General features: G+C 49.2%; 1 protein-coding gene across 2 annotated transcripts in view; it reads left to right on the top strand.

Moving 5' to 3' along the window:
* Window positions 1-8918, top strand: part of PTTG1IP (PTTG1 interacting protein) — a 36242-nt gene extending 27324 nt beyond the window's left edge. For both annotated transcript variants that reach the window (XM_010598683.3, XM_064279562.1), the window contains exons 4-6: window positions 164-335; window positions 1262-1308; window positions 6911-8918. In XM_010598683.3, coding sequence (XP_010596985.1) covers window positions 164-335; window positions 1262-1308; window positions 6911-6957 — 266 coding nt within the window. In that variant the 3' untranslated portion in view covers window positions 6958-8918. The remainder of the gene's footprint in view (window positions 1-163; window positions 336-1261; window positions 1309-6910) is intronic.
* Window positions 8919-20264: the final 11346 nt, after the last annotated feature.

Genomic DNA, 20264 nt, shown 5'->3' with positions numbered 1-20264 from the left:
GTCAGACGCCCTCCCGTCCCGGGTGTGGTCCAGGGCCCGTCAGAGGCAGACTTCCCACTTCTGCTCCTGTGTGCTAAGCTCCTTTGCCATGGATGGGAAATGCGGCTTTTAGTCGTGGGTTCCGTAACTGAAGCGACTTTAACCTGGCGCTTGTATTTACCAGTGAACTTCGAGGCGTTAATCATTGCGATGTCGGTGGTGGGAGGCGCTATCCTCCTCGGTGTTGCGATTTGCTGCTGCTGCTGCTGCAGAAGGAAGAGGAGCCGCAAGCCAGACAAGAGCGAGGAGAGGGCCATGCGGGAGCGCGAGGAGCGTAGGATCCGGCAGGAAGAGAGGTGAGTTGCCGCGGGGCTCCGATTGGGAAGACAGTGGAAAGTTAAGCTCATAAGTCTCAGGTTTTCTCTGTTTTAAACATGAGTGTACTCAGGGCCCGTGGGGTTTTGTGGGTCACAGTATGAAGGGTCAGAATCTGTGTGACGGTCACCTATCCAGTGGCTGTTTGCTTTGTTGTTATGGGCTGCATCTTCCATCTCTGCTTCCTCCAGTAGGAGTAGGAGCTGCAGCTGGTGGGACCTGACCTGCAGAGCTTTCCTACGTGCGATTTAGTGACTGTACGTCATGAATGCCAAGGTCGAAGGGGCTTCAGAAGAGCTCAGTCCAGCCCCGTCTGTTCATAATGACCAAGCTGGGGGGCCGAGGGGCAGGGTTTGACCAGAGTCCCCCTGTACCACTAGCAGCTGACAGAATAGCCTTTCCTGATCACAGACCACTTCTACAAGTGTGTGCTGGTGGGAGCTGTAGGACAGCCCTTGGAGGCAGGTATCACCATCCCTACTTGATCAGGGAGACAGGCTGTGGGACTTGTCATGGCTGGCGAGTGCTGAGGCTGGACAAATGTTCTGTGCAGTCACCTTCAAGTCATGAGCACTAAACACAATGATCAGAGTTTTATGACCAGTACATTTTCTGTATCAGAGAAAAGAATTTTAAAAAGCACGGTAGTAGGCATCTGAATTGTTTTTACTGAGACTAAATGATCTGCTATCAGGGCAGCTGCAGAAACTGTGCCTGTTGTCCCATTGCTGTCTGGTGTGGCCTCTGGCTGAGCTCCTCTCCACCTGGTCCCCTTCTGGGCAACAAGAGGAACCCCCTGGAATACACCTGCAACTTCTTTGACCGAGGAAGATGGAAGGGTGTATCTTTTGAAATTACATCGTACATTGTAATTTGGTGCTAAAGAATAATTCTTTCTATTTTTTAGGAGAGCAGAGATGAAGTCAAGACACGATGAAATCAGGAAAAAATATGGTAAGAGTCAACCAAAGCTCCTTTTCCATTGAACAGGGATTGCTGTCCGTCGTCTGGGTTAATGCTGCAGAGGAGACCTGACTGTAGTGGGTCTTGGTAGTTCTCCTCCAAGAGTGTCCTCATTAGAGCAGGAAGGTGGCACTGCTGAGAAGAGCAACCAGCTGTCTACCAGGTGGTGGTAAGTTCATCAGAGCAGGAAGGTGGCACTGCTGAGAAGAGCAACCAGCTGTCTACCAGGTGGTGGTAAGTTCATCAGAGCAGGAAGGTGGCACTGCTGAGAAGAGCAACCAGCTCTCTACCAGGTGGTGGGAAGATGAACTCACTCCACTGAATGTCCTGAGAGAGTAAACCTTAGACTATTTTTACCTCAACCCAGCTTCTTCATGAAGCCTACTTCTTCCCTGATGCTTGTTGGCTCATGTAGCATTGAAGCTTCCAGAATGGTCCCTCTGTAGCTCCTTTTCTGCCTTATTATCTTGTTTGCCTTAAAATGGGGCGTGGCTTGTGTCGTTCTTTTCTTCTGGTGTCGTTCTTGTCTTTTCTGATGTAGTCCTTCGTCGGTGTTTGTCCCTCCGTGGTACACTTGTTCCCATCTGTGAGGACTGCAGACCACAGTCCTTACTGAGAAGGAGCCAGCATTGAAGGCATGCCACCCCTTCCGTATTCCTGGGCGTGTGTCCTTGTTTGGTTTTCTTCTTTGGAGAGATTCAGGGGGACTGAAGGAGCGAAAGTACGAGCACTTTATTTCATTGGAACAATTCGGAAAATACACGCTTAATTGTGTGTGAGATCTGCAAATTACGTAACATTAATTATTAATTATTGTGCAGAGTGGGAATTCTAGGACACTTAATTGTGCTCATGTGGAACCTGTACATGGATCAAGAAACAGGTGTTGAAACAGAACAAGGGGATACTGCATGGTTCAGAATCTGAAGAGGCGTGTCATAGCCTTTCCCTGGACTTATTTAATCTGTATGCTGAACGGATAACCTGAGAAGTGGAACTGTAGGAAGAATTCTGTGGCGTCAGAGTTGGAGGGAGACTCGTGAACAGCCTGTGATATGCAGATGACATAACCTTGGCTGTTGAAGATGATTCGAATTACTTCTGGTCGAAGGTCAAAGACTACAGCCTTCACTATGGATTACTACTGAATGCGATGAAAACCCTTACACCTGAGCCCATAAAAAACATGATAAATGGAGAAAAAAATCGAAGTCATCAAAGATTTCATTTTACCCGGATCAACAGTCATTGTCTAGAGAAACAATAGTCAGGAAATCAGACAACATATTGCATTGGGCAAATCTGCTACAAAAGACCTTTTTAAAGCTCTAAAAAGCAAAGATGTCACTTCAGTGACTAAGGTGTGCCTGGCCAAGCCGTGGTCTTTCCAGTCAGTATAATTTGTGTGAAAGCTGGACAGTGAAAAAGGCAAAACGAAGAAAAATTGATGCGTTCGAGCTGCAGTTTTGGTGAAGAATATTGAACATACCATGACTGGAGAGCTAACCAGGCTGGAGAACTAACCAGGCTGGAGAACTAACCAGGCTGGAGAACTAACCAGGCTGGAGAACTAACCAGGCTGGAGAACTAACCAGGCTGGAGAACTAACCAGTCTTAGGAGAAATAGAATCAGAGTGTGCCTTAGAAGCGGGGTTAGAGAGACTGTCTCGCTTACTTTGGACATGTCATCAGGAAAGACCAATCGCTAGAAAAGGCCATCATGTTTGGTAAAGTAGGGAATCAAGGAAAATGAGAGAAATCCTCAGTGAGATGAGATGGCACAGTAACCGCAACAACAGGTTCCAACATATCAAAGATCACAGAGATGGCACCAGACCTGGCGGCGTTTTGTTTGTTCTGTTGTACGTAAGGTCACCATGAGCTGGAGCCAACTCTGCGGCAGCGAATAACAAAAACTATTTAAATTTTAAACTCTGCTCATCGGCATAAAGGATCTTATGTTGATGTCTTTGGAGGTATTAATACGGCTCCCATGTTAGTTGGTCTGTGCTGGTTTCTAGTCTGTGAACATCATCAGAGCTGTCCGCCCTGCATTCAGTGTGGTTCAGCATTGTTGGAAATGGGGAGAACTGACTCCCTCGGCCTGTCCAAGTCAAGGTGCCTGCTGACCACTGGAGCTTGTGCCAGTGGTCCCAGGTAACATGGCCACAGCTGCTGCAGTGATACCTCTGGTTCTGAGCCCTCCACGTTGGCTTTGAAGTGCCTGCAACCACGAGGACCCTGCACAATGGGCCACTCCCACGTGGTCCAGTGAGCGGGCGGCGGTGTCAGAGGCCACATCTGACCAGGGAAATTTCAAAATTTCTTGTGATGAGCGTACTTTTGGGGAAGTCCTCTGTTTGTATGAGGAAATACGCTATGTCAGCTGTATTTTAGGACCCTGCCCACCAGGGACATGGTTAAGTCACTGTGATTTTTTGCAGTCATCTGGGTTATGCAATACACTGAGGCCCCAGTAAGCAGTCAACAGCTGCTGCAGGTGCCGGGATCTGGGGATACTAAGTACCCGAGACTTGGTTTTCTTCTGAGTGGGGCTGTGGGAGCCCCACCACTCTGGGCTGTGTACTGTGTCCAGCGGCCCTCTGCCGAGAGTCACAGTCACGCAGGCCATCTGTGCCCTTACAGGCCCACAGGTTAGCTCCAGGCACAAGGCAGCATGTGCTGACACGGGTGTGCAGGTGCTGGTTGTGGTGTGAGGCTGCCCCTCCGCCGCTGCTCTCCTCACTCCCCGTTAAGGCATGGTGTCCTGCTTAGATAGAACCTGTTTCTCATGGCTTTGCTGCTCAGCTCCACTAGCTGTGGCTATAGCAGTATTTGCATCTGAGTCAGAGCTGCGGCCTTGCCCGCTCCACTCCTTGCCAGCTGCAAGGCGCAGTGGGTTTCTCCTTCTGTGTGGCTTTTCTGGCCATGGTCTTATGGCTACCAGAAAATGATTGGGTGGGACTATGCAAATAAGGTGTATAAAATTCTTGCAGGAATTGGACAGCGACTATGCAAATAAGGTACCTGTGGTCTACCTAGGGGATTGGCTAATTGGTGGTCTTGCAGGGAGGGGCACACCTTGAAATTGATAAGGAGCTCGCTACATAAGCAGTTTACCTGACAGAGATTTTGGGGAATTGAGAGAGAGAAGGAGGTGTAACGCTGAGGACTGAGCAGCGGCAGAGCGACGCAGAGCCCAGCGGCCGTGGGCCCGAGCAAAGGGCCTACCTGTGGGCATGGCTGAGAGCTGTTTCAGTTGGAAGCTGCCGTGATGGAAGAACTGTATCCTGTCTTCCAAGTTGTATCCCATTATTTCTAAGTTGATCCTGATCCAGAGTTGTAACCCATCACTTCCCCAGTAAACCACTTAACTATAAGTGCAGTTCATGAGCTCTGTGAGACATTGCAGCGAATTGCTGCACCTGGGGGCAGAAGGGAAAGTCCTGCCGGGAGGAGGAGTGGTCGGCCTTAGAGGTGATGGAGTGGGACAGCAGCTTGGAAAAGCTGGGCATTTGGGACATCTTTAACTTCCGCCTCACAGCAATCAGCTTTGTGCTGATCTTTAATAAAGAAGTCATCCGTTTACCAGCTATTCATCTTTGTACTGCCTTCTCGTAGCTCTGACTTCTTTCTCCTCCCTGGCCCTTTGTTTACCCAGCTTTCTGTGTGTGTGTGTGTGTGTGCATGTGTGTGTGCGCGCGCGCCGTTGCTGGGCTCCTGCTGAAGTCCAGGTGCCAGGAGCCCTCCAGCAGCCGCCTCCCTTCCCTCCCCTCCCCTCTCCTGAGGCTTGGTGCCTGCCCATCCCCCTTCCTGTGGGCAAATGGGTTTCTATGAAAGTGAAATACTCAGAGTTGCTCTCCCAAGTGTTTTTTTGCATCTGATGAACGTTAATGTCAATAAGACAAGGATGGCCCATGCACCCCACAGCGGGCAGCGGCGTGGGGTCTGTGTCGGCCCAAGCTGTTGTAGGAACGGCCCAGCCTGTACAGCGCTGACTCCCCGTGTGCAGGGCCCACCCTGGGCTAGGTACTTGCGTGGTCAGGGGCCTCCCACGGAGTTGAGCATTTCTGGAACAGTGCACTCAGGGCCTCATTGCTGCCATTTGGTGTCAGTTTGGCCTTTTAGTCACACTCATGAAAATATTATAAAACGGCATGAAAAGTTAAAGTTCACGGAACAACGTGGACTTTGGAAAGCTCAGTTGTGTGGAAGAATTCCCAGAGAGCTCCCCTGGGAGGAGTGGAACCGCCCCATGCACTAACGCGGCTCAGTTAACAACTGAAATGCCAGCATGTGGTGCCCAGACAGAACCCTTCTTTGGGTTTCAGAAAGGTTTAGCTTCCTCGTCACAAAACCAGACCAAAAACCCCTTGCCGTCAAGTTGATTCCAACTCACAGCAACCCTGTAGGACCGAGTAGAACTGCACCATAGGGTTTCCAAGGAGCAGCTGGTGGATTGGAATTAGCGACCTTTTGGTTAGCAGCCGTAGCTCTTAACCACTGCGCCACCAGGGTTTCCAAATTAGGGACAGAAATAAGTAGATGAGGACCTACTGGAGGAGGAGGCATGCAGCCATCCTTGGGGGTCAGCTGGTGGGACCACCTGCATGTGGGGTGTAAGCGCCCTAAATAATCTGGGTTGTTTGAAGGCATAGTTTCAGGACCTGCACACAGAGGCAGTGAAATGAAATTTATTACTTATAGGCTCTAAAACAGGCACGCACATGAGCCAGAAGGGCAGTCCTTTGCCTCAGGTCATGAGAGAGAGAGAAGCAGCGAGCACCTATTACTTAAAGGGTCTTTGGGGCAGTGGCCACTAGCTTATGTGGGCTTAGTTCTAAGTGATATTTTGAAAAGTAAACCAGGAACAAGACAGGAAGCTAACAGGAGGAACTCTAAGGCTGCAGTCTTATCGAAATGTCCAGATCTTGGTGTGTACGAGTCTAGCAAGGCCTCAGGTGCCTGGGCAGCAAGCCCGGATGGCTGCTTCTCATCCTCTCCCCTGCAAAAAAAAAAAAAATGCATGCTTCAGTAAGTTTAGTCCTTGCAGCAGCTCTAGAGACTTGGTATACAGTACAGGTGTGTGTGTGTGTGTGTCTGCAATGCCAGGAGAAAGTGCCTGCTCTTTGGATAAGTACCATAGATTGGTTTATTTTTATGGTTGAATACGTATTTTATTCCTGTTATATAGTTATAATATTGAGAGTTGAATTGTCATCTTAGTTCTCTTGTAGCCTTAATTTTGAAAGTTAATCACCAATTATAAGGATGTTTAAAATAGTTTTTTTTAGCCAACCACTTAGGAAAGAAAAATCAGCCTTAAATTTCTTAATTTCACCTTGAGAGAATCAGCAAATAAGTCTTTTCTTAAGATCTGTTTGAATCTTTGTTTCCAATAAATTTTATTTCGGTTTTGAAGTAAACGTGGCTTTCACTGGCAAAAAATGTTATGCACAGCATTTGAGCCTGCTTGAAACATCAGGCTTTCCTGTGGCCTCTGGAAATCTTCATATAAAACATACGTTGCTTCCTTGAATTTTGTTTCCTGTTGGATGAGCGAGTTTATAACATAAGTTCATTTTGTTTTCAGGTTTGTTTAAAGAAGAAAACCCATACGCCAGATTTGAAAACAACTAAACACAACAGGCCAGCAATCCCGGAGCTTCCTGGTGAGGTGGGGCTGCACCTCCCAGCAGCTCACCTACAGGACCTGCCACCCCCTCCCATCCCTCCGTACCCCCGCCCCCCCAAGGTGAGCCGCGCCCTGGAGGGCTTCCCCGCCAAGGCTGCCCCGAAAGGACAATCCTGGCCCGTCCCTGCAGACTGAGCTCTCACTGCCTCTCTTTATTTCTGTATCTAGCTACTTGAGACGCTAACCCACCGTTTGTTCTGTGTGAGGAAGCGATGTGCACATCCCACCTCTCCTGAATCACTAAGGGAATTTCTGCCGAGTGGCCCTGCCACACCGACAGCATGTTCATTCTATGTTCATTCTTTCTTTCAGAGCAGGATTCTTGCTCCTTTCTGCCCCCTAACAAGCATCATACGGCAAGGGGGAAAGTCGTTTTTCACTCCGTCACAAGTTGAGTCATCACCCACTGTCCCACACCAGGCCGGTAGCATCTCTGTGTCTGTTCACACTGCACACGCATGTTCATTCTGCTTGGTCTTTCTTATGGCCCAGGACCCGCCACACATCTGACCAAGGTTTTCTTCCTAGCTTCGGCTATGTCGAATAGCCTTGAGGAATGGTTAAGATCACTTAAAAAAAAAATTTTTTTTTTTTGACCACCTAAAAGATTTCACAAAAAAACTTAGATATAAAAGTTCAGATCCCTTATCAATGGATTCTTCAGTGTATGTCTTTAATAGAATATCCGGATTTTCTTTCAATGGAAACTAGTTATTAACGCAGCGACGGCTGGCTGTTACTATGTGCTGATGGGGCATGAGAACGGTAGCTGCCTGGCTTGTCCTTTTCTCCCCTGCTGACGGGTGTGCCGGGCTCTCTGCAGAGTCATCCTGCTCCAAGGTCCTCTCAGCTGAGCCCACCTCCTCCCGCATATGCAGGGGCTGGGAGTTGGGGAGTTAGGGGTCCCAGGTGCCATAACTCCTCACTGGGATGCAGCTCTGTCCAGGGCCGGCAAGAGGGCCTTTCCATACACTACATGGCAGACACTGACCACAGGCCTGCCTTCCAGATGATTCCAAACTTCGAGCCTCACTTCCCTGAGAATGGCTTTAGCATTGGCTCCTGCGTAAGTCTGTCTGTGGAACCTCTGCCATCACCACTGCACGTGCCGTACGTTCTTTAAAATCAGGATGTGTGGCTTCAGCACCCAGACAGGCGCTTGGTGGCAAGCTTGACGTAGCTGGTGCAGAGCCTTTCTTAAAAGTCCCATTAAGACAGTCCCAGCTGCCACATCGCTCTGAGTTCAGCACTTCGCTTTGAAAGAATCAGTCTGTGGGCACGTCAAACAAGTAGCATTTTCACACTCACTGTCACGCTATGGGGGAAGCGGTCCAGCATAAAGTCAAGAATGTTCACATAGAGAGCAGAGTGATCTGGACACTAAAAATCATCAAACCTCTTGATAGGCCTTTTTAACCGCATCATGTCTGTATTGTGGGTTAACATTTCTGCTCTGGTGTTGCCGCACACTAAAATCCTCTAACAGATTCTTCGTTTCGTTTCTCGGACTTCTTGGGCATTTGATAGCAATTTAAAGTATTATGAAACATGCCTGAGTATTTTATGGCAGCCTTCAAATTTTTACTTTTTACTCTATCCATGAAAGGAACTTTTCGTAGACTTTAGCACACTTTGTATTAATACAGTAGATTATACGTAAATCACACTGTTTCTTGAGTTGAGGTTACTGAGCTGAAGGTAGAACGACCGCTGGTTAGATGGAGTGTACCTAACCCTGTTGTGCAGTGTGGAACCCCAGGCCAGAGCCTCTGTGAGGTGGTCTAGCCCATGCACTTTTATCAGGAGCAGCCACAAACCGTAACCTCAAAGAAATCTGTAATCTTCGGAGTGCCTTAATTTTTAACTGTTTGCAATGAAATGGTTTAATACAAGCTTTTGTTTAGTACACTTTGTGTTCCCTGTGTTTAATTTCTTGGTGTCACTAGCATGCTCACATGGAGAGCAAGGTTAAGTTGGGATGGGATGGCAGTCAGACTTTCTGGATAAAGGTTGACCCCTGGGCCCCTGGTCTGGTGTGTGAGCAGGGGGAAGAGGGTGGAATTATTAACACCTAGAAACTGAGGGGCGGGGCCCACGGAGCTGGATCTTGGCCTGTGCGAGGTGCTGACCTTGGCGGGTGCTGGTGTCCTGGAGCCTCCTCAGCTGGGGAAACCATGCTCACCATCCTGAGCTTGCTGGGAAGCTGCCTCCATAGTAATGGGTTTTAAGAGCAGACATCACAGGGGTGAGGGAAGGGGGTTGTGGTGGGACAGCTTGCTCAGGAGAGTGCTGGGCCTGAGTGTTTGCCTCCAGCATGCTCCCCCGCCCCCCCCCCCCCCAGTTCTGGATTCATGTGCAGCCCTGGTCCCCAGGAACAGCTGGGCCTCTCAGGGCCACTGGGAGGAAAAGCCAGGGTTCTCAAGAAAGGTTGAGATGTGGAGTAGTAGGGATGAGGGTGTGTCACACTTCCGGGGGATCAGGATTGGGGGGCATTTCTAGCTTGGGGTTTCTTATCAGGTTGCAGCCATCTGAAGGCTTGCCTGGGGCAGAAGGATCCACTTCCAAGCTGTCTCTCGCTGGCTGACAAGTTGGTTCTGGCTGTTGGCAAGAGGCCTTAGTTCTTCACGCAGCCTCTCCACAGGGCTGCTTTGAGTGTCCTCACAACACGGTAGCTGGCTTCCCTTCTAGCAAGCTGTTAAGGGACCAAGGCAGGAGCGGCTGTGCCTCTGGTGACCTAGCCTCAGAAGTCACACTCCTTCACTTCTGCCGTATTCTGTTGGTCACCCAGACCAGCCCTACATGGTTGTGGGAGGAGCCCACACAGGTTCAAGTACCAGGACACCTCAGGGATCACCCTGCGGGCCATCTTGGAAACTGATGAGTGCAGCAGAGAAGGCAAAAGTAGTCCTGATCCACTCCATGGCCAAGCCCAGCTCCGGACACAATTTCAGCACGTGCCCAGTGATAGTTCGTAGGTTTGTTTCTCCAACAAATAAAATCATCAAGAAGTAAAAATCTTCCCTAATCCTGGTGGTGTGCTCTCTGGCTGACCTTGTGCGTGGGTGAGAGGGAGGGAGGGGGAGAGGAGTAAAGAGGGAGGATGGGGTTTAGAAGGATTTGAAGGTAGGTGCAGGAGCTATCCCTACCTCCCACCCAGCTCTAAGTTCACCCAGGAGGGCATGGGGCTGAAGGACAAGTGAAGTCCAGATTCTGATTTGTCTGTGGTCCCTGTGGGCCTCTAGAAGGACAGTGCAAGCCGCTCCTCCCACCCAGGGTTTGTTACATTATCTGTGGCTTCTGGTACCTATTGCCGTGCAGAAACTTTGGATCTTTCTGGAGTCAAATATGTCAGTCTTTTCCTTTATGGCTTTTTGGGTTGTATTTGGCATTTCCTCATTCCAGAATCATGAAGGTATACTGCCCATGTTTTTTCTAGCACCTTATCCCTGGGGACATTTGTTGGTGTAGGTGTGAAGTGCAAGTCTAGCTGGCTACCCAGTTTCTGAGCATGACTGAGTCAACAGTCTTGAATGAAGCGCCTAAGACCCCAGGTGGGAGCACGCCCACCTGTTGGTTGGATGTGGCCTGAGTTCCCCAATGTGCTGGGCCCTGTGCTCATGGCCTTGGGGACGTGGTGACACAGTTGTGCCTTCCTCCAGGAAACCAACCCCTCAAGGAGGGGAAGGGGACATGCGTGCCAGTGACTGGTGTGGGAGGACGGTTAGGTCACCACCACCCTGACTCGGGGCACTGGGAACCTGATGGGCCCCTGACATGCTGGCCGCACCCTTATCTCCGCAGGCACCTCTTATCCAATCTGTTCAGCCTGTCCCCAGTCCTGGAGCAGCTTGGGACGGCAGGAAGATACCTGAGCCAGTCACTGGGTCAAAGGAGAGGGTCTCAGTGGCCCTCAGGCCTGATCAGGGTGAGGGGTCAGAGAAAGAATCTGGCTGTGGCACCTCAGGTGTCAACAGGCAGGTCGGGGAGGAAGCAACAGAGGGAAGGGAAGGGGAAGGGGCCATCCAGGCAAGAGTGGATGCCCGTTTGTTCTCTGGACATGACTAAACTCACACCTGAAGTTTCCCAGATGACCAGTGTGGCTGCTGCTTCCCCTGCCAGTTTTATTTTATTGTGGTAAAATAGGTATAACTTTTGGGAAAATAGATGTCATATGGCCTTGTAATCCTCACCCAGGCCACCTAATCAGAAGCCTTGGGTCCAGAACATTTCCTGATAATGGAGGCTGGGAACTGAGCCTCCCTCTGTCCCAGTTTCTTCATCTTCCTTATGGGGGAAACTCCTTCGTTGTTCTAGGTACACAGTCTGCTTATTGCTTATGTGTGTGTGTCACACGGCACCTGGCCAACCCCTCTAGTGTATCTGTTCCTAGTGGGGAGGGAACGCGGTCTCTCACCTGCAGCCCAAGAGGGGTGTGTGCAGACCATCTCCTACGTCGGCTGCTGTGGGAGTGACCTGATGGCCATGGGGACCGATGCCCACTCCTGAGGCTGACCTTGCTCTGTGTGTGAGTAAAGTGTTGTTCCACCCAGTATCTGTGTGAGTCCTGTCTTTCTTGGCAACCTCGGACCTCGCTCAGCTTAGCACAGTGAGCAGGGTTGACAGTAACATTAAACATGCCGTTTTAATCATTTTAAGTGTACAATTCAACAACATTAATTACATGTGCCATGTTGTACAACCATCACCGCTATTTCCAAACGTTCTTCATCACCCCAAACAGAAACTCAGGATCCCGCAAGCAGTAACTCCTCATTCCCCTCCCCTCATTGCCTGGTAACCATTCATCTCCTTTGGTCTCTGTGCGTTTGCCTATCCTGGATGTTTCCTGTAAGTGGAGTCCTAGCACTGTTCTGATGGAGACAAACCAGAGGAGAACAAGCCTAGGATGAGGTCAGAGGCTAAGGTGGAGGACACTCGGGACATCCAGCGGGTGGCAGACCTGGGGGGGAACCATTAGTTCTGTTGTTTCTGGGGCATCAGTGGTCAGCTCTGCATCAAGGGATAGTGGGTACCCTTGGTGCTGCCCACTCTGGACTCTGCGGTCCGGGTTGCAGTTTGAGGACTGACTGCTTTATTTAGAACCTCCCTGGCTTTGGGCAAACTCCCCAGTGGTTTGACCATCACATCCCTATTGTCCAGCTTGAGGATGCTAACAGGTTCAAAGAAACTAGGGGGACCAGACAGGTGGCAGCAGCTCCTTGAGCACCAGCAGTGGCTCAGAGCAGGGCGTTATGGTGGCCACCTGTTCCCCTTTTCCTCCCTAATGTTGCTCCAGGACTTTAAGATTTCACAGCTAATTTACAAATGTCACCTCCTCCAGGCTGGCAAGAGTGATCTTCACAGAAGCACACAGAGGCCGAGGGGCTGACTGAGGTGCACAAGGTGTCGTTGCAGAGTGTTAGAAGCCATGGCCCAACTCCCAGGGAAAAGGGCTCCACCATGAAGTCTTAGAGGCAGAGGGAGCCATGGGGCTATCGGTCTGGCAATTGACAAGACAGTGTCCCCAGAAGCCCTCGTGGCCCACGGCTACAGGCACTGTGTGATGGCCATGCCACAGTGTTGCAGCCCAGTGCCCCCTCTGAGGTCGCGGCACTGCATGGAGTGATTAGAGCCCTGTGCCTGGCTCACGTGGCTGGCCCATAGATATGAGCACCCTGGCCTCCGACCTACCCACACTCCCCATTGCGCCTCCCACCCTCAAGCTGAAGAACAAACTCACACTTTGGTGTTCCAGGGGTGGAACACCAAAGACAGACTTGGACTGGAAAGAGAATTGGTATTTAGATGGGTTGTTGCCATCCAGTCAATTCCAACTCATAGTGACCCTATAGGACAGAGTAGAGCTGCCCCATAGGGTTTCCAAAGAGCGCTTGGTAGACTTGAGCTGCCGACCTTTTGGTTAGCAGCCATACCTCTTAACCACTGTATCACCAGGGTTTCCAGAGGGGTCAGAGGACACTGGAAAGTTTCATCATCAAAACCTGAGCAGACGGTCTTCTTCCCCATTCCTCCCCTCCCCTCCTCTCCCCTTGCTCCCCTTCCCCCTCCTCTTCCTTTCTTCCTTCCTTCCACAAATACGCCATCAAGAACCTGCCTTTGTGCTGGTCAAAGCGTTGGGCCTGAGGTGTATGTAGGTGGGCCCAGAAGACTGGGTGGGGAACCCCACAGTTGGGGCCCTGCTCTCAGGAGTGGTCGGGGAGACAGACACCATTTAAATACCCCAGGAATAAGTGTGAACATCCTGTTTCCAGAAGTGTGCCGTGGGTTCCCAGGGTTGGTGGGCCAGGATGGGGGAGGATTTGACCTCCGCAGGAAGGTCCAGAGGGCGCGGGTAAGGGTGAGGAGCAGCTACCATGGTGCAGGGACAGGGGCGTAGCTGAGCAGGAGCAACCTGCAAAGGCTCTTTGGGTCAAAGGGCCCAAGGGAGGCCATGTGGCCGGAGGGGAGGGGTCACGGGGTCTAATTCCAGGCCGTATTCTGATGAAGGAGGCGGAGGGGCCTGGGGGCAACGACGGAGTTTTGCTTTATTAACGTCATTTAAGGTAGTGATGTAAAGTTTTCCATTTTTGAAAAAAGAGCGACAAAGAAAAAAGGATTAGGTAAATGAGTACTGTAGGGTGGTTTAGGGTGTGGCAAAGATGAGAAGACGTGTGCAGTGAAGGAGACTATGAACCCCTTCTCACCACAGCCCTGCAATGCAACTTCTGGCCACTAGGGGGGGCGACAAACCAACTTGGACTCAGCGCGGCCAGGTGAGGCCCTCAACAGAGTGCCTTAGGTTCACCACTTCTGAAAGGATCACCACCCTCTGAGAAGCACTGAGCAGGGAGCTCCAGGGGCCCTGTGTTTGCTACAGAGACATGTGCCCAGAGACTGCAGCCATGGAGCTGAGAAACAGCCATTTACTGCAGAAAACAGAGAAAATGGTCTCGCGGCACGATACGGGTATATCTTTTTAGAAAAACACCAAACAGGGTGTCATTCTATTCTAAATAACACTACAGTGAGAACATAGGATTTTCAAACCTCACTTCTGTGGTCACACAGAGGCCTAGGATGAAAGTTTTGGTGTAAGTACCATACTGTGTAGGAAAAACAATGCCGAGAAGTGCTGGTTGTGAAGAGAACATTCTGGGTGTCCCCATCAGAGGCCACACATGCTGAAGCAGACCATTCTCGTTGGAGAGCACAGCAGTGGGACACTTGCAGAGCCTGTCCCTCAGTGGTGAGGGGTCTCTCTGGCCGTCACGCTCAGCTGTGTGGGTGTCACAATAGTGGGGCCCCACAGGAATGGTGCCTCTGTCCAGGAAATGATGTTCCTGCCGTGGTTACTGCCTTGCTTTCCCATCTGGGAAGTGGGAGGGGAAGGACCTGCCCACAATGAATGTATGGCGTGTTCCATAGCTGTGCCTGGTGTCCAGGAAGCATGTGCCCTAGCTCCCTGGAGCTCTCTGTTCGGAGCTTTGCAGGGAGTGTTGACCTCCTTCAGAAGTGGCAAACTCTGGGACGCTCATGAAGCACCTTACCTGGTCTCACCTGGCAGCTCTGTGGCTGTTGGGAATAGGACTCGAGTTGGTTTGCTGCCTTCTGGTGGCCAGGAGTTACACCTGGAATGACGTCATCATAAAGAAATTGCCATGGGAGGAACACAGCATAGATCCCCACAGCAAAGGCCCCTCTGAGACCAAGAAGTAGCCCCCAAAAGTGAGAATTGACTGTTGGAGCTGGGGGGTGCTTGGCGCTACACTGTCCGAGCTTTTGAGCAGGTCACGCCTGCACTTCCTTCCCGCCCTGCCCCAGCTGCATCCTGGATTTGTGCTAGAAACTGTAGAGTTTGTCCCTGGAGACAGTGGGGGTTGGGAAGGGAGGAATCAGCACCTACAGGAGAGCCTTAAGGAGCAGGAAAGGTTGCTCTACCACTCAGGACAATCCTGTGTGTGGCAGAAGGGGCACTGACAACCAGTGGCTCCATCCCCTCTGGGGCACTGGAAGGAGCTCTCGAGGCCAAGGGCACCAGGAGAGCAGATGCGATAAAGCACCTGGATGTCCACAGGTACCAGCCGAGTCACCTGTTTCACAACATCACACCTGCAGGTGACTCTGCATGAATAATGTTGTCGGTGTCACCAATTGGCTTTGACCAAAAATCAAATGATCCTTATGGGGCAGAGGAGCCAAAGATGCTGGGAACTGGTCAGTCCTCCAGGCAGGGTCCTCCTCGGAATCCTTGTCCCATGGTCCTTTCTTGGTGCTCAGTGCCGTGTCATGGAAAGTAGGCCCAAGGGACCCAGACAGGCCCTGCTTGTTCCTGGCATCTTCAGAGCTCAAAGGCAAGCCCAGTTCTTCTGACACATGGTCTCAGGTCTGCTCCATGTAAAGGGAAGAGGGCATTAAAAAGTGGAACTTCAGCTATACGGGTATGGAATTGCCATAACTAGAAAAGCAATAAATACACTGGAAGGGGAGAAGAATCCAAGCATTTATAAATCCAAAGTGCTCACCCTGTAGTCCTTCACTGACTGTCTTAATCATCTAGTGCTGTTATAACAAATATCACACGTGGGTGGCGTCAACAAACAAAAGTTTATTCTCTCACAGTCTAGTAGGCTAGAAGTCTGAATTCAGGGCATCAGCTCCAAGGGAAGTCTCTCTGTCACCTCTGGAGGAAGGTGCTTGTCATCAATCTTCCCCTGGTCTAGGAGTTTCTCCATGCAGGAATCTCGGGTTCAAAGGACACGCTGTGCTTCCTGGCACTGCTTTCTTGATGGTATGAGGTCCCCATGTCTCTCCGTCTGCTTGTCTCTTTTATATCTCAAAAGAAATTGACTTAAGACACAACCCAGTCTTGTAGGTTGAGTCCTGCCCCATTAACCTAACTACCACTAATCCCATCTCATCGATATCATAGAGATGGGATTTAGAACACATGGGAAAATCACATCAGATGACATAATGGTGGGCAATCACACAATACTGGGAATCATCGCCTAGCCAAGTTGACAGATATTTTTGGAGGACATGATTTGATCCATGACACTGACTATTCCCTGTATCACAGCTGCGGACTTTACGAGCCCCGCCCCCTTTTGTAAGATTTCCAAGTCCGCTTTACACTGGGTTTGCATTGGGTTGGTGTCCAGGCAAGAACACCAGTGGTGGCCAAGGTGGAGGCTTCGTGAGGCAGGAGGACACCTGAGTTGGGATGCGTAGTCCACAATGAGCAATTTGGGCCATGTGGTCACTTGGTGTCCAGCCTCTCCCAGCACTCACAAGCCAGCCAGGAGCCGCTTTTCAAGTGGAGAACAGTTGCCAACAGAGTTGGGCATCGCCTTGCTCCAAAAGACTATATAAGTTTTCTGCTGTGATTCTTCTTCTGGAAGCTTCTAGATGTTTCCAGACATGTCTGCTACCACTGGTCTGCTGTGTTGGAAGGCCCACAGGCAGGACAGTTCACACTGCACCTGGACCCATTCCTGACCTTTTCATACTCCAGGCCTCACTCAGTGCTTGCAGACTCAGGGGTCGTCTAATAAGTTGGTCTGGGCAGTTACTTCCCAAATCCAAAGAGGCCTGCCAGGCATGGCAGCTCTCATGGTGATCAGTGCAGCAGCCATCTCTGACTTGAGGATGTACCCCAACATGTTCCAGACACCCAGACCCCTGGGTACACACTGATGTGTAGCCCCTGAGCTGGGAGAGGTTTAGCTTCCACCCTCAGGCACACAGGTATCCAACTAAGGTGTCCAGACTTCTTCTCACCACCTCCTGTTCATCGGGCCTAGTCGGCATCATGGACTGTAACCAGCCAGGGCGATGTTCTTTGCGGTAGTGAGATAATCACAGACTATACTATAACAGAAAGCCAGGAAATTCACAGTACCCTGGGACAAATGTGAAGGGAGTCTGCTTTCCCTGCCACATGAAAGCGACTGACACTGACCATCTTTGCTGGTAGAGTTAGAAGAAAACGGCAAGTCATTTCTTGGGCTACTTGCTGAGTATGAGGTGCCAGGAGCAGTGCTAATTTGCTCCAGGAGGCCACCTCCTCGAATCCTGAGCGGTGACTGGATTGATGATCCACAGTTATTCTTTCAGACCCTTCTGGCTTTTGCAACAGCCATAAAGGGGATTCAGCAGGGATGTTGTCCAGGCTTTGGATGGGCATTATCTCCACGATCCTCCTGGGGATTAGCACACTAGCCATAACTATGGACTCAGATATGCTGTCAATCACAAGGATGAAGCAGGATCCGGTAACATTTCGTTCTGTTGTACATAAGGTCACCAGGAGTCAGAGTTGACTGGATGACAGCTATCTGTCTATCTGTACATTCTGGGGTCTCTGGTTCCACTGGTCCCACTGTGAGGTAGATCAGGCCAAGACCCCATTCTCAGCTGACCTCCATAAGTCCCACTCTGACCAGTGGACCACAGCGGCTGTTCAGGGTCCTTGCAGAGCCAGTATCTAATGACCCTAGATGATCAGGGTGTTTCCCTTTCCCAGGGCACAGGGACACTCTCAGATGGATACAGGCCCCTCTGAGGAAGGCTTGAGAGAAGATTTATGGTCTACACTTAAGGCTAATTGCAGAGTCCTTCCTTAATGGGACCAGGGAGTCTCATGATCATGGCTCGAGATAGGTTTTCCCCAGGAGGCCTGGAATATTCCTGCCTATGTAGGTCGAGCAGCGCCTTTGTAGGCTATGCATCTGTTTGAATCCTGGGAACCCTGTAATTGGTTCGCCATCACCATGATCCCTGTGGTTCAAAAGACTGCAATTTCCTCTCCATCCCATGGCTTATTGTAGAAATTTCTCCCCCACTGTTTCTAACCTAGCCACCTAGCATCCACCACACCTGGTAGTTTCCTGTGCCTGTAATAACAAAGAACTGTCAATCGGGGGTTTAAAACAATAGGAATTTATTCTCTCACAGTCTGGAGTCCAAAAATCTGAAATAAAAATGTTGACAGGGCCATGTTCCCTCTAGGGGCTCTAGAGGAGAATCCTCCTTACCTCTTCCAGGTTCTGGTGGCCCCAGGTATCCCTTGGCTTGTGGCAGCATCACTCCAATCTCTGCCTCCACGGTCACGTGGTCTTCTGTGTGTCTCTCTGTGTCCTGTCCTCTTCTCATAAGAACAACAGTCATTGGTTTGCATGGTATCTGAGAACAAGTGTGCTGTAATTTTTATCTTTGTTCCTCTGTATGTAATGTGTCTTTTTTCTCTGCCTGTCTTCAAGATGTTTTATCTTTGGTTTTCAGCAGTATATGTCATCTTAATGTACCTTTTAAAGGTATTTTTAATTCAGCTTGAGTTGTATGGGACTGCTTCGTGTGGTGTACTTCATTATTTTTGGGAAATTCTTAACCATTGTGTTTTCAAATATTTCTTCTGCCTAATTCTCTTTCTTTTCCTTCTGTTACTCCAACTCCACATATGTTAGGCTGTTTGAAATTATCCCATAGCTTTTGTTAACTCTATGGGGCAGTTCTACTCTGTCCTATAGGGTTGCTATGAGTCGGAATTGACTTGACGGCAGTGGGTTTGGTTTGTTTACTCTGTTTTTTTTCCCCCCACTTTTTTTTTCTTTGTTTCGGTTTGGGTAGTATCTATGGAAGTGTCTTGAAGTTCTCTGATTCTTTCTTTGCCTGTGTTGAATCTATTCATGAGCTGTTAAAGCCATGCTTCATATTTGTTACCATGTTTTTTTTTATTTCCAGTACTTTGATTTGACTCTTTCTAACAGTTTCCATTTCTCTCTGAAATTTCCCATCTGTTCATAAGTGTTGTTAATCTTTTCCACCAGGGCCTTTAACATAATCCCCCGTTTAATAATCCCAGAATGTGAGTCATATCTGAATCTGGTTCTGTTGACTTTTTGTCTCCTGATTGTGGGTTGTCTTTTCTTGTTTTTGTGTGTCTCATAATTTTTTAGTCATAATTTTTTATTAAAAACCAGACATGTATAGAACAACAGAGCCCAAGGAAAATAGTATTTATATCTGAAATGGACATCTCCTTCTATTAGGATGTTATTGTGGGGCATTGAATCAATCAAGTTAGGAATTGATCTCGGTTTGGATTTTGTTGTTGCTATGTTTTTTTATGGTGATCAAAGACCCTCGACGAGATGGATTGACACAGTGGCTACAACAACAGGCTTAAACAGCATGACGATTGTGAGGATGGCACAGGACTGGGCAGTGCTTTGTTCTGTTGTACATAGGGTTGCTATAAGTCATAATCAACTTGATGGCATCTAACAACAACAAGCGTAGGGCCCTTATGGCACAGTGGTTAAGACCTTGGCTGCTAACCAAAACATTGGCAGTTTGAATTCACCAGCTGCTCTTTGAAAACCCCACGTGGCAGTTCTACTCTGTCCTATCGGGTCACTCTGAGTCAGAATTGAGTTGACGGCAGTAGGTTTGGTTTTGGTTTGGTTTAGGGTAGAGGCTAGTTTGCTGGAGAGTTTTTCTCAACTTTTAAAATTTCTTCAAACATTAATTCTGACCTCTTACTTTCTCTCCTTCTGCAACTCCACAAATATGTTAAACCTTTTTAACATCGTGCATATGTCTCTTAGACCTTTTACTATATTTTCCATACATTTTCTCTCTCTGCTTCAGTTTGAGTATTTTCTTCTGACCTACCTTCCAGTTCATTAATCATCTCTCCCATTGTGTCTAATCTGCTGTTAAACACATTCTTTGAATTCAGAATTTCAGTTACATTTTGCTGTTTTCAAATTTCCATTGATTCTTTTTTACAGCTTCTCATCCTCAGCTGAAACTTCATCTCATAATCTATTTTCTTAAACGTATTAACCACAGTTGTTTTAAAGTCTGTGGCTGGTAATGTCAATATCCTATTCTTTTGTGGGTTTATTCCTACCACATATCTTCTCTTGGCTTTGGGTCATTTGTCTCCTGTGTTCTTTGTATTTAATTCTGGACAGTGTGTGTGAAAATTTTAGTTAGTTTGAGGTCCTGGATAATTCTATTTTCCTGCAGATATTCCCTTTTGCTTCAGGACAGGCCACCTTGGTGCAATTTGAGATTGAGCTGTTTGAAAGCTGGGTTTCAGTCTTTGTGTGGGATGATCTACTTAAACCTCAGCCTTACACCTATGTTGTACCCTTGGCACTTCCAACCGAAGGTCTGGGTTATTTATCAGAGCCACCCCCCTACTTGGCAGGCTCTGACCAATTATCGTCTCCCCCATTGTATG

Source organism: Loxodonta africana, chromosome 2 (genome assembly GCF_030014295.1).
Source record: "Loxodonta africana isolate mLoxAfr1 chromosome 2, mLoxAfr1.hap2, whole genome shotgun sequence".
Lineage (NCBI taxonomy): Eukaryota > Metazoa > Chordata > Mammalia > Proboscidea > Elephantidae > Loxodonta > Loxodonta africana.
This window is presented reverse-complemented; position numbering and strand designations above follow the sequence as displayed.